General features: G+C 43.2%; 1 protein-coding gene across 1 annotated transcript in view; it reads left to right on the forward strand.

Annotated features, from left to right (window-relative positions):
* Positions 1–13171, forward strand: part of EFS (histone-lysine N-methyltransferase) — a 109660-nt gene extending 96489 nt beyond the window's left edge. The window contains exons 17-20 of the mRNA XM_087384421.1: positions 3796–3955; positions 4041–5551; positions 5665–5761; positions 12304–13171. Coding sequence (XP_087240547.1) covers positions 3796–3955; positions 4041–5521 — 1641 coding nt within the window. The 3' untranslated portion in view covers positions 5522–5551; positions 5665–5761; positions 12304–13171. The remainder of the gene's footprint in view (positions 1–3795; positions 3956–4040; positions 5552–5664; positions 5762–12303) is intronic.
* The last annotated feature ends 541 nt before the right edge of the window (positions 13172–13712 follow it).

A 13712-nucleotide genomic window follows, 5' to 3' on the forward strand; every position in this document is an offset into this window, starting at 1 on the left:
GCCCAATCATCCTGAAGAGCATGTGCATGTGAAGCATCTTCTGGCTCATGGGATTCAATAGCATGAGAGGCATTAATTGTCAATCCAGCTTTCTCTTTCTCCGAAGCAATGCGCTTCTTGCATTCTGAAATGCCATGTTCAGGCTTGCGACAATAGTTGCATCTTTTCTTGACTTATTTGCTGTATTTTTAGATGCATGGGAGGAATTGCAGCTGCTATGTGTAGATTTTGGCTTGCCCATAGGCTTGGAAGCCTTGCCTCTTCCTGTCTGCTGTGAAGCAAATGCATGATCAGGAATAATGGCTTGTCTATTAGCTCTACTTTGCTCTTCCTACAAAAGCAAAGTCACTAGTTGATCAAAAGAATAGTGGTCTGGATTACCCATGGCCACTAATCGAAGGGTTGTAGCAAACCCTTGATATATATCTGGCAGTCCATTCAATGTGGTACTGACAAGCTGTGAATTTGGCACCACCTCATCAATGTTGGCAAGTTGTTCCATGAGGTCCTTGACCTTTGTCAGGTATGCATCCATAGAGTCACCTTCATTCATGCTGACTTTCTGTAATTGCCTTCTCAAATATGCAACACGTGCCTCATTGCGAATCTGATAGAGAGAAGCCAATTTATCCCAAGCATCCTTTGCTGTCCTGCAAGACCGGATGTGTGGAATAATGATTCTCTTGCATGATAAAGCAATACATGAATGTGCATTTGCATCTCTTGCATCCCGTCTAGATTGTTCCTGAGTTGGAAGAGCAACAGTAGGAGTGCTAGAAGATGAGGCATCAGGAGGAGTACCCCCTGCAGAGGGACCAGTACTAGAGGCAACCACTGTAGCATTGGCTGGCCTCAGATCAGCCCCAGAAACAATATTCCACAAATGCTTTGCAACAAGAATATGTTTCATGAGATAAGGCCACATCGGATAGTTGGTGCCATCCAACTTATCATCTTCACGAAGAACTCCAAATAAATCTTGATTGTTCCCAGCCATAGCAAATGCGATACCCTGAAAGAGACCTGAAAACCCAAAAGCCTCAAGGCTATCACTGCAAAAAGCTGGCTCCAAAAATGACAGCAAATATCTGCAAATTTTCGACCCAAATCAAAGGGCAAATGTAGATCTGACCCAAATGTGACTGTGGCAGGCAATGTTCACTGCAAAGACAGCAAATTTGGCAAAAGCCCCAAATTTTAATGAGGGCAAATAGGCCAGAAAGAGGGCAAATGCAGAAAAGCCCCAAATTTTTCTGAAATTTTTGCAAATGTGACCCAATGTATGCGAATCTGACCCAATGTATAGCCTCAAGGCTTGAAACACAAAAATATGAGTTACTGTCCCAAACACCAGTTGAAATTGAGCTTCCAACACAAAAGCCCCAAATTTTGTTGACCTGAGTGATGAGGTGGCACAATGTGACAGTCCTGAACCTGAAATTAACTGAGAACTTCAATTTTTGGTAGGATTTCAGTTGTCAACCTTGTCAAAAGTATTGTATTGACAGGTTGAAGGTCCAGATGTCAAAAGCCCTAAATTTTTTTGTTGGAAATTAGGGTTTGATAGTAAAAACTGTCAAAAAACAGTAAAAGACTGCAAGAAATTTAACACGTGCCAAATGCTGTACCAAATCCCGGAGTAAACACAACTGTACGGATGACAGTATGGAAGCAGTTACTATGCATGTACGGAGGCTGTACGATGCCTGTATGGAGACTGTACGATGCCTGTACGTAAGCCGTACGATGCTTGTACGGACGATGTACTGAACGGGTACAGTGTTGGTACGCTGTACGGAAACTGTACGACGCATTACTGTCTGCAGGTGCGGACATACGGAAGGTGCAGCGCAAGGGAGTACAATACGGCACAGTACTGTATGCAGGTACGGACGTACAACGCAGGTACGTTGTACAATAGCGCTTGTACAAGAGGTACGGCACATGTACAGCATGTACCACTGTAGGATCTCAGTACGATGCTGAGCAGGTACGGCAGATGTACGGGCAGCTGATACGCAAATGAACGGGACAGTTGTACGGACTGTACGGGGACAGGAAGCAGATCCGGGTTTTGATACCACTGTAGGATCGAATGAGAGAGAGAGAGTGCAGATAGCAAAGCGTCGCACAAGTCTTAGCCGTCACGTCAAACTTGGATAATTGGAAAAAGAGAAGTACAAGGTACAAGTACCTAGACCTAGGACTAAGTGTGCTAGGTGTCACATAGGACTAAGTGTCCTATGTGGCCTAAAAGGCACTGACTCTACAAGTGCCTATATTTATGCCTACAAGGCACATACCATGGCCTATAGGGCATCACTAGAACCACTAGAAGATGGCCTACACCTCTTACATTGATGATGGAAGCTATTCGAAAGGAGCACCTTCGAGTGTTATGTGGGCATATGGTTTGTCATGCTAAGTGAACATCACCAGGGGCACTTTCCATGCTAAGGTCATTGCTGGGATTATCATTAATGATACATGGCCTCCAACTGTAGATGGTCAAATTGGCTCCGTGTAGTGCTCTCTTTCATCCTACAAGTGGGTAGGTAATAACAACGCACCACATGGGGTACTAATTATCTAACATTATGCATCTCAATAATAGGACTCTATATCAATATTTTGATTCATCACAACCTTGGTCGCACAATCTCAGCTTATGGCATAGACCTAAGGGATGTATGCTGAAATATGCACGCAAAATGGTAAATGTTCGATTATATAGTGACCTAATGTGACTAATTAGACCATAATGCCTCATTGTTTCTCACAATACTGATCTTACTGAAGTGCCCCATGCGCACTAGTAGCATCATCTTGTCAGTTGGGTAGGTGTATGATTTGAAGTCCGTATCATAGAGGGTGTTAGATGTGGTCACCACCTTCAATGGTGCCACAAAGTAAAAAGATAATCACCAGTAGTAATGATGTTGAATGGTGATATACATTTATATATGATAGTATAGGCGTGTTGAGAATACGGTTGGAGATATTTGTACCAGACAGTGTGTCAAGTCCTATACAGAGAAGAACACAAAAATGTAACTCTAAGTAGCATATGCCCAACGTAGTAAAATTATGTTTCCATGTAAAATGAACTGGTAAGCGAACCAGTTTGCTATAGAGGGATTCTAAGAAGACTAATGCATGTGTTTTTATTGTGAGCTTATGCATAGACGCAGTAAAACAGCACCTTGTAAAATCTTCATCCCCTAAAGGTTAGCTTTCATAATGATTGAGTTTTGGGCTCTTGGGATGGATAGGTCGGTTAGAGTGTCGAATGGCTAGTCCCTGCTTATGCATGATGCAGTTGTTAGCTAGTAGCCTTTTCTGTGTCCGTGATAAGCAGAAAGAGGAACACTGTACAGGTGGAAGACGGGGATCAAAATGCAAACCAGAGGGAAGAAGAGGGAGGACAGGCAGATTGTTAGTTTGTTAAGGAGAATCTGCAGGGAGTCGAAATGAAGAGATGCAAGTAGGTGGGGGTGAAGGTGTTGAAGCAGGCAATGATGAGGAAGGAGGCTGACAGATGTATTGCTCATTTGCGCTTGGATGTTGATTCTTGTAATGAAACAACGAAGTGCCTTTGCTACATGTCTTAACGAGGATCTTCCTTTTTCTGAAGTTGCATTTTTTCGTGGCTGCTGTTTGTTAAGAACTAAATCAAACAGAGTTTCCAATGAGAAACATATGATAAGAATTCCCATGGTGAATATATAATGTTGCATCTGTAATGTTTGACATGTTTGTGTTGGATAGGTTAATGATAGCTGATCCTTTCTGCAGGTTCAACAAATTGCACGTCGATTTCGTGACAAGTGGATACCTCGAAATTTTCCACGTAAGCTCTTTAGAGCACAGGAAGGGTTTCAACCTTCAACTTCAGAGCAGCCCAATCAGAGATTCTTTTCCAAGCAGCACCAGTATCAAGCTTGTGGGTTTGAAGGTGGATGCTCTGTATTTGTATCTTTGTTCATAACCTTAGTCAAGTGTTTCGATTTGTTGTTTTTATTCTTGGTGTGTGATTTCAGGGGATGCTTCCAATGAGCAATTTCCAAATAATGATGTTGCAAGGAAACGCAGAAGGCAAAGTAGATGGGATCAGCCCTCGCAGGAAGTGCTGGATGCTACTATGGCTGGAGGCCTGCCTCAAAGTTTTTGGCCTTTCAATGCAAGCAATCTCTTGATTGGAAAGAGTCAATCAAGCCCTCCAGATCACACAATAAAGCACAATGAAATGGCCTCATCTGATGAGCTTGGGACAAGGCATCCTGGGCCACCAGTGTTTCCTGCATTTGACCCACAGCATCTTTCTGCCGCACACACAGGAACACATTTACCCACTGTGGTGAAAGGGATTCCAGTGGGACAATACATGGCAGCTTCTTCACCCAGGTTTATCCCACAGCAGGTTTCCGTTTGTGTTGGTATACCAGTATCACTAGGGCATCAATTTAATGGTACTCATACTACTGGATCAGACTGTTCATGCTTTTCCCAAATGCTCGCTTCCTCTCATTCTATGAAGCAGAATGAGTTTGGACAGGCGTTGCCTTCAAGCTTAACACCAAAGGAACCACAGGAGCAAAAGATAAGTGGGAATGAAAGTGTATCATCTGATCATACTAATAAAGGACCAAATATCTTATTTGGGGTTTCTCCTCCCCAGTTCTTTCAACAGATGCATGGTCTATTCGGTTCATCATTTCATCCCTGGCAGTTGCAAGCCCTTATGGCTCCTCATTCATGGGGCCCTTATCTGTCTGGAGATGCAAGATTTGTTGATCCAATTTCTCCAAGGGGATCTGAATCATTACCTTGGACATCAGATTTCAATGACTCAGATGGAAATGTAACCATGTTTGGAGCAGAGCAACATGGAGCAATGGACCAGAGGTTAGAACCGGAGCTGGAGCCTGAGCCACCTGTCCCAGGTTTGTCTCCACCTCCTCCTCCTCAGGCTGCAAAGCCTATGGGTCGGCAGTACATGGGAAATGAAAGTTCAGATAGGGGAAATATGGCTTTTCAGCAAGACAATCCTTCTACGTGGAGACCTTGGAGATGGAATCCTCCACGATGGCCAAAAGTCCGTGGACGTAGGTACAAAAGCTTTGGACATCGGAGGGACTATGGCTATCCACGAAGGTACAATCGACAGAGCTTTTCATGGCAGGGGCAGTCCAGCTCCTCTTCACGTTCTCACAGTCATTTTGAGGATGCCCCATACAGACAGTATCCATTTAAAAATGCAGCTCATTCAAGCGGTCATCCTATGGACTCTGAAGACTATATGGGTACAGAGGGTGAAGGGAGACCTTTTGCATTTTGCCAGGATGAGTCATTTGAGGACACAGAAAATCCTCTCCCTTGCATGCAGCTAGAGAAACCATGGGGATTTGGGCAGGAGGACTACTTCAGAGAGGATTTTGATAACTTCTTGAATGCAACGGATGAGTTTTCTCAGGAAAGAGATGGAGAAGATGCAAGGAATGCTGCAAGCCAGGATAAATAATGGAGCTGGCATTTTAATCATTATTGATTTGTAAGGTCTCATTGCATTTAGCTTGCTGAGTTAGTTATGTGTCTGTCTCATGGCCTTGGCGTGTGAGCTCTGAGTATATTATGCTTTACAAGTCACATTTGGAATATGTGCAGGTTAGAGGTGCTGTACAGCGCATATAAACACTGCAGATTTGGAAAATTTCTGTCAATTTTTCTTGAAGGAGCTCACACCACTTCAGAGGAGGAAAAGGTGTGCTGTTTATATCATTATTCAAGTGTTAATGCACGAGTGGTTAGATTTGTCAAGGTGCAACAAGGCAGAGTATCTGATCACACAAATTCTATCCTTGGGTCGTGTGGGTGATTGGAGTAGATCTTATTATTGGTTGGGCTCTTAATACTCTCCAAAGTCATTGTTGATTAGAAATTCATGTCTTATAGGTAAGATACTGTAGACACACTAGCATGTGCATGTGCGTGGTGTACACATATACACAAATAAATATTAATATCACTTGTAATGATTTCCAGAAATGTATGTTAGAGACAACCTCAATACGAGGAGTCTATCAACTAAATATTTATATAAAGATACACACATACAGTGTGTAGTAACCCAAAACCCTTAACACTCAGTGCTTCTGAAACGTGTGAAGGAAAGCTTCCAATGTTTCAGTATGAGAAGGGTGTCAAGGAATTTGAATCAGCATCATGCAAGAATGGAAGTATTTCGGTACTCTACGAAAATACCAAAATGAAAGGTCTCTAGCACATATGCAATCCCATGATAGGTGTTGAATTGTCTCCAAATGACCTCCACAAACAAGGCATTGAGGTGAAGCTATGTGCCTCCGCACCCGAAGGCTACCAGTGGGGAATATACCAAGTAGACATCGCTAGAGGTACTTTTTACTTGAGTGGTAGCTTACTCTTCCATATGGTAGTGAGACCTCTTTTCCATCGGGGGAGTGTTTTATCCGCCAATTAGAGGCAAGAGGAACCCTATATAATCTTGTAGCTGTAAATTTATGCAGAGGTAGGCCATTCCCCCTTGTCGCTTTCTAGAAATAATCTAATCTTGCAATCTGTGCTCATCACAAGCTATAGGAATTGGCTTGAGGGATGCAGGAGAGCACGAATGTCATGCCAAATAAGTCTCTGGTGTATTACAAATAAGTCTCTAGTGTGTTCCAAGTTGTATGTTCGAGATGCCAGTGGAAAAGTAAGAGAATACCGTTGATGAGACTAGCAGAGCTACCTGGAATAGCTGACACCACAGTCACGTTTGCAAACACACCAAGAAGAAACACAATCCCAACATAACATCAAATCACCAAAATTGGAAAAAAAAACATCATGCACCAAGAACTACCTATCACTGTATATCTGTCAGAGATACAAAAAATTACTAATGCATGTGGTAAAATTTCTTGAGAATCATGGGCTCATAAGAAGAACCCCCTGCAGGATCAGGCAGGACCTTGCTGCCAAAGATTGACCGGATGCCAAAGAGCTTTGAATGGGACCTTGGACCCTGCTGCCAGTGTTCTTCCTTTTTCCTCTAGAGACAATCAAAGGAATCTTCTTTGAAACTTGCTTGCCAACAATTCCGCCAAGCTTTTAATGACACAAACACCAATTTATTTTTTCTACCATCAACATGGATCAATAAGACTTGCTCTGTCTAGTCTTGAATTGCATCCGTGAAATGAGGTAAGACCACGCTCAACTCTTTAGAAGAGTACAAAGAGAAATCTTCCGGCGACAATTTAGCCATTCACAAAGATTGGTGGCGCCCTCAACCATAGCTGAAGAGCAAAGTGCTCCTTAACTGTAGTCTTTTTAGAAGAGCACTCGTCCTTCTTCAGTGGCTCAGTGACCACTCCCTTTTCTGCCCTTCCTCTGCGAGTTCCTTTGAGAGCGCACCGTCTTCGCTCATCTCACCATTCATTCCTTGTGCTGATGCAAGATTCAAGGCCCACATCCAAGCTCCAATGGCTATTCAATCGTCTCATTGGTGTCAAAGTCTTGTCATCATTTCCTGCAATCAGGGTTCTCATACAACATATTTTTTATTTATTGAAGGTACAATCAAATACAAGATATTTTCACAAAAAATAAAGAGGACTGCTGACGTGCTGCACGCTAGCCACCATCTCCTACCCTAACTGTACTGGCTACACTTGTCTATTAGTGCTATTTCTACCTATGGATAGGTGCTCCTATACGTGATCTACATAACATTTCCACCCTTTACAAAAAAGATATCAGTCATACAAAAAAAGCCCATCACCATCCTCATCATCAACATCCTATATATTTTTGATATCATGTGTACTCAAGAAGTAAGCCTTGCGCAACTGAATAAAAGCGAGCGGCTCGTCAAAAACCTTTGACTAGCGAATGCTTTTCCAATCTCATTGAATTGCCAATTGGATCTTGTGTCTACCAAGTTGGGAGAGCACCTCTCTCCAATCAGCAATTAATCTGGAAGCAAATGGACAACCTTATATACGCCCCTTGAAGTATGTTGTGATGCAATCCCGTTTATCAACTGTTCAATGTCCAATAGTAGGACTTTTCATACTATTGAGAAGAGCCTCCAATATTACACACCATGGTTGTGATCGTTTCACAAAATCAGCAAGAAGCATACCTTTTCTACCAAGAATGTGGATGTATATATTGAGGATATTCAGCCCTCTTTGCATTTTGGTATACATAGATGGTTGAGTCTGAGTAATTTGATTGGTGTTTGATCATGTATGGACTTTCAAAAGATGACATAAAATCATTAAGATCTCTTTTGGCAGACACAAAAACAGCAATTAAAACTAGATGTGATTGCACCGGAGTCTACATGCAAAGGCCAGGTGGGCAACTTCTAGTAATCCAGTTTTTCCATGAGTTTGTCTAAGATCTAGACATTTCGTTCCTTTAAAGAGACGTTCACACCCAGTGGGTATCCCAAATGTCTAATTACCCGATTCGATGGACTTGGTCATAACATAGCATGCCATCGTTTTGAATGTAGGGGAAGAATCTTAGATTTTTTGAAATTCATGTATAAGCTTGGAGCAAGGTCAAATACGAGGAGGCCAACCATGGTAGCCTATGTCGCCCCCTAGTGCAAGATCTATACTTCATGGTGTGGTAGAGATACATGATAACTTGGAACGCGGCATCAAGCCGAAAGGGGGATGCTCCCAACTTATCTAGGACTAGACTGAAGGTTTACTATGGGTCATCCGTGAAAGCATAAGAACCTCAAGCCTCTCGACTTGAGTCCAATTTGTCTCTGATAGGTCTGGCCCCCAACAAGGGTTGCCATACATACCCGCTGTGCGGATTGGGAATCTTGGAAATGAGAGTGAAAATGTTGCCACTCTAGTCTAGCGAGTGCAGCGTATTCCCTTCTCTGTTGGGCCTGCAATGTTGGTCGCATCATGACACCCCCTCGGGCTTCAAAACCTAAGTATGTATAGCATGCAACGGCCACCACCTCCACCGGTAACCCATCTATTGTGAAGTGCTCTTTGTGCATGGCTGCCCGGAATATTTTGACCTTGGTTTTATAAAGGTTGACCCTTAAGTCATGTGTTTCATAGAAAGTAAGGAGTGCATCTAGAGAGACGTCAATAGAAGGCATCACGGGCCTATGAGACGAAGTACAAACTTCGAAAAGTGACTTACTACATCTTGATAACAAAGAGAGTTGGAGGAGTTCACAAAGCGCTGCTCCTCTCAAGTTATTGTAGACCATAGCTACATTTTGACACTTCCATAGGATGGCCTATATTACATCAGTTTAAGACTAAGAGTCTTTGGGTTTGGGTTTGAAGTCCCTAATCAATGCTTACCCATATCCAGAGACCGCCCATTTGTATGCCTTATGTGCTTCCTTCACTTTAGTGAGTTCAATCTTTCTTTGTTTGAACTACCCTTAAGTTTGTGTGCTGTTTGAGGATCTTAACGCTAGCTGCCCTCTCTCTAAAGTTTATTTTATTTATTTATTTATTTCTCTCTCTCTCTCTCTCTCTCTCTCTCTCTCTCTCTCTCCGCCTCTCCCTCGCCACCCCTCAGCCACCCTTGAGCCTCTCCCTCGCCACCCCTCAGTCACCCCCCGCCTCTCCCTCGCCACCCCTCAGCCACTCAGCCACCCCCTCGCCACACCTCAGCCCCCCCTACTTGTCGCGACACCTCTAGCCTAGCCTCCGCCTGCACCTAAATCTGCCGTGACACCCTAGCCTAGCCTAGCCTAGCCACAGCACCCCGCCTAGCCCCTGCCTACCTACAACGCCTAGCCTACCTACAGCCCCTAGCAAGCCTAGCATATCTAGGCAACTGCTCAGGAGCAGCCTGAACAGACTCATCTACAGCCGGCCAAAGCAGCAGCTCCCCTATCCTGTGGCGACACCTGCAACAGCTACCAGCAGCAGCTCAGCAGCCCATTGGCTGCCCCTACCTCCTCCACAGCACGGAAAGAGCAGCTCCTTAGCGTCGACATTTGCAGGAAATCAAGAAAATCAAGAATTCCCAAGAAAATCGACCTTGAAGCAAAGAAGGGACAGAAAAAGGTACAAGACACTACAATGAGGTACTAAGGCAGGCAAGGCAAGGGGAGAGGAAACACTGCACCAACATGCCCGACATTCACCCCGAGGCATGTAAATATGTGATTTCAGTGAGATACCCCTTTTTCTCTGCATTATCTCTGTAAAAAACAGAAAAACAAGCAGTAAACATTTGCAACATGCCTACACGTGGATGTGTGGAGGATATTTGGGGAAAACAAGCCTTGGAATCTACTCTGACAGCCCTCTCGAATGGGACAGCTCACGAAGGTACCACTGAAGTGCTCACATGCCTCAACAAAATATGCCTTGTGTTGATTGAAAATATTGACAACCTAGAGGCCACAAATGTGGCCTTATTGGCCGAAAAAGATCATGTTGACAAAACCCTTACTGAATTTAAAAAGCAAGGAGGGAAAATACAAGAAGAGTGGAGGAAGGAAAAGGCCAAGAAAGAGGACTGGGAACAAGAAAAAACAGATATGATGCGAGATATGGACGTGAAAAATAGTTTTCTTACATCCAAGATAGAGAGCTTGGAAGCTCAGATGATTAGTCTCCAAGATGAGAATGTAAAATTGAAGGCAAATACACACGGAGATGAAGGGGAGCTTCAGCCATCCCTACACGAGGAGGTGAACATCATTAGGGAACAAATGAAGCAGCTCGAGGGGGCAAAGGGAACTTCAGAAGAAGGATGCAAGATCATAGATGAACTGAAATCTGAGAATGAAAAACTCAGAAAAGACTTGGCATTCTTGCAAGACACTATGAAGGGTAAACATGCTGAATTCACCTAGAAAATCAAGAAAGGAGAGGCTGCAATCTTGGAATGGAGTGATGTGTAAATGTCTTAGTCGGAGGTCTCACAGTAGGAGATACTCCTATGGCAGATGCAAATGCTTTGTTAATCAAAATGGATGTGAACATGACATGTGAGACAGCTTGGAGAGTTGGCAAGCCTGATGCACCCACAAGGCCACTTGTGATGAAGCTTCAAACAGCCATGGATAGGAAGACCCTCATGAGTATGAGGGTGACCTTGAAAGCAACCCAGATCTACTTGGATGATGACCTCACCCTCCTACAGCAGGAACACCGGAGGGAAGGTATGGTACACGTCATGGCAGTGAGAGAAGCAGGGAAATGGGATGCATACAGAGATGGTAGGGTGATCATCCGAGAGAGAGAAGATCAGGACCGGGGTGAGAAGGAAGAAAAGGATGAGAAAGAAGAGAGTGAATTATGACGGTGTCGGGCCAAGGGGACACAAAGTGGATTGAGAATTGCAATGGCACACTCTGGGCTAATCCGGGTGGTTTCTCGGAGACATACACTAACAAAGACATGGTCTTCTATACTGAGACACATGAGAGCCCTGAGAGAGAACTGCCCACTGTGACATGATATACATGGGAGTCATCTTATAGGACCAGGAGAGACACTAGTGTGCGGGAAATCAGCAAAAAAACCTCACAAAATTGGTAACCTAGGCCTTAGTGCTAGAACTTTTCCATAAGTAGCGCCTAAGCAAGAGGACCTTGTAGGAGGTGTCTGCCAGCAAAAACAAACTGTTTTGGCCAAGTTTTTCACGACAAAAGTGAAGTTTTTCGCGACAGAATCAAAGCTAGAGGGCGTAGGAGGTGGGGGGAGACGTGTGGGTGCAAAGGGGAACCTGATCTGATACCAATTGTTGGAAATGGAAGCGAAAGAACACAATAGAATGGAGCTGAAGCAAGCTTGAATGAAATTGCAGCAGCAACAATGAATTACAAAGCTAGCGTAGTCATAGAGATGAAACCCTAGCCTAGAATGAACCCTAACTAGGGTTAAAAGATGTGTGGTGACTAACTCACCCACAAACTCAACCTCTAACTGAGGTTAGGAATAAAAAACCTTAATAAAGGAAAAAATTGCCCCTAGCCCCTTGTTACATAACATTGGCTAATGCCTTAGGAAATATAAATATTTCTGATGTGTTTGAATTTCCTTTTTAGGTATCTTGACTTGTATTTCTCTTTGTTCACTCTAAACTTATATCTCATTTGCCCTATCTTTGTATATATGCAGTATCATTTGCAAACATATCCGAACTTGAAAAACCAGATTGAATTGAAATAAAATTGAATAATGTGTGCTGCTTTACAAATATTAATTTGCTTTCAATAATTGCACCCCACATAAGTGCTGTGCAGTAACAGGACTCTACTGTTTGCAGGTGCTATTTGGAAGAGGAGAGCCTTTTTAACTCTGTGGGAGATGGTAAGCTGAATGCTCTGGGCATAAAGGTTATCCTACTGCCCCCTTTTACTCTTCTCTCTCTCTCTCTCTCTCTCTCTCTCTCTCTCTCTCTCTCTCCGAGCTATTTTTTAATCAATAAAGGATCACGCCCCTAAGCAGTATCCGTGAGGAGCAGACATCCTATCCCAACTTTGAGGCATCGTTTAGCTGACCAGAGCAAGATTCTACCCCAAACAGCTGCAATGCCCCATTGTTTTGTGGGCAGGTAGCACTTATGTACTTGGTTATCATTGGATACTTCGATGTTATCTTTTGAACTGTACAGATGGTATTGGAAGATATTGTCTGTTGGGAATGACATATGTATTGGTTCTGCAAGCCAGAGCAAAAGTGCCCTCCACAATTTTGGAAAGGACTTCTGCACAACTAAGTCATCAAACTGGACAGCTGAAGGACTGTTGTTTGATAGATCCATGATACTTCTAAAATCTTTCTTGAGGAATATTTGTGTGTGCATGTCCTTGTCATCGAAGGTGGCATTCCGTATTCTTCTGATGAAGATTGCCAATGCTCTAGAACATTGGCTTGTGGCAAAGATATTTTTAACAGTAAGGGAGGAGGAGACTGCTTAAAGAAGGGCTGTGCACATTTCTCAGGCAGAGGGCCTGATTACTGCATGGTGTATTTGCAGCTTTTTCATCTTTTGTATCTTATCAATTGATTGTTATACCTGCATATATATTCAGGTCAGGTCATGCTAAAAGCTGTTATGTACCTTTTCCATTGCTCCAGACTAGTCCCATGTACAGAATAGTTCTCATTTTCTAAGGAATAATTCTTTTTAACTTGGTCTTGCCTGTTGGTTTGCTGGTAAGTTGTGCAAGTGCCGGTTTTGCTGTTTTAGTAAGTTCTCATGATAAGAGTAGCATGACAGGATCTACCTTCTTCCATGCCCACAGGAGTTCTTCATGTACACACCAGCTTTGGCTGCTGGCTTTTTGATGCGTCAGCTTGGATGTTGTGCCCAGTAGTCATGATGAGAGAGGACGACATGTGTGTTGTGCGTTCTCCATTGTCCTATACTATGCACAGAATGGTTTTCCTTTTCAAAAAATTATTCTTTTAAAGTTAGTCCTGGCTGTTGGCTTTCTGGTAATATGTGCATGGATCTCACAGATTTGAAGGTGCATGCTTGATCTGTTCTCACTCCAAGAAAAAGGGGGCCATTCCAATGGCATTTTGGATGCTTTAAACACTTAGTTTTTAAAATAAATTGCATGTTTCAATCGGTATTATCACGTGCAACGTTGGTATTTCCATTAAAAAGAGTCAGTATAGTTCTAATTAAAGAGCGTACCAATGCACAATTTTGATTACATGTGGGCC

The sequence above is a fragment of the Dipteris shenzhenensis genome, chromosome 14 (genome assembly GCF_047967505.1).
Source record: "Dipteris shenzhenensis isolate YYH24624 ecotype China chromosome 14, Dip_SZ_1.0, whole genome shotgun sequence".
Lineage (NCBI taxonomy): Eukaryota > Viridiplantae > Streptophyta > Polypodiopsida > Gleicheniales > Dipteridaceae > Dipteris > Dipteris shenzhenensis.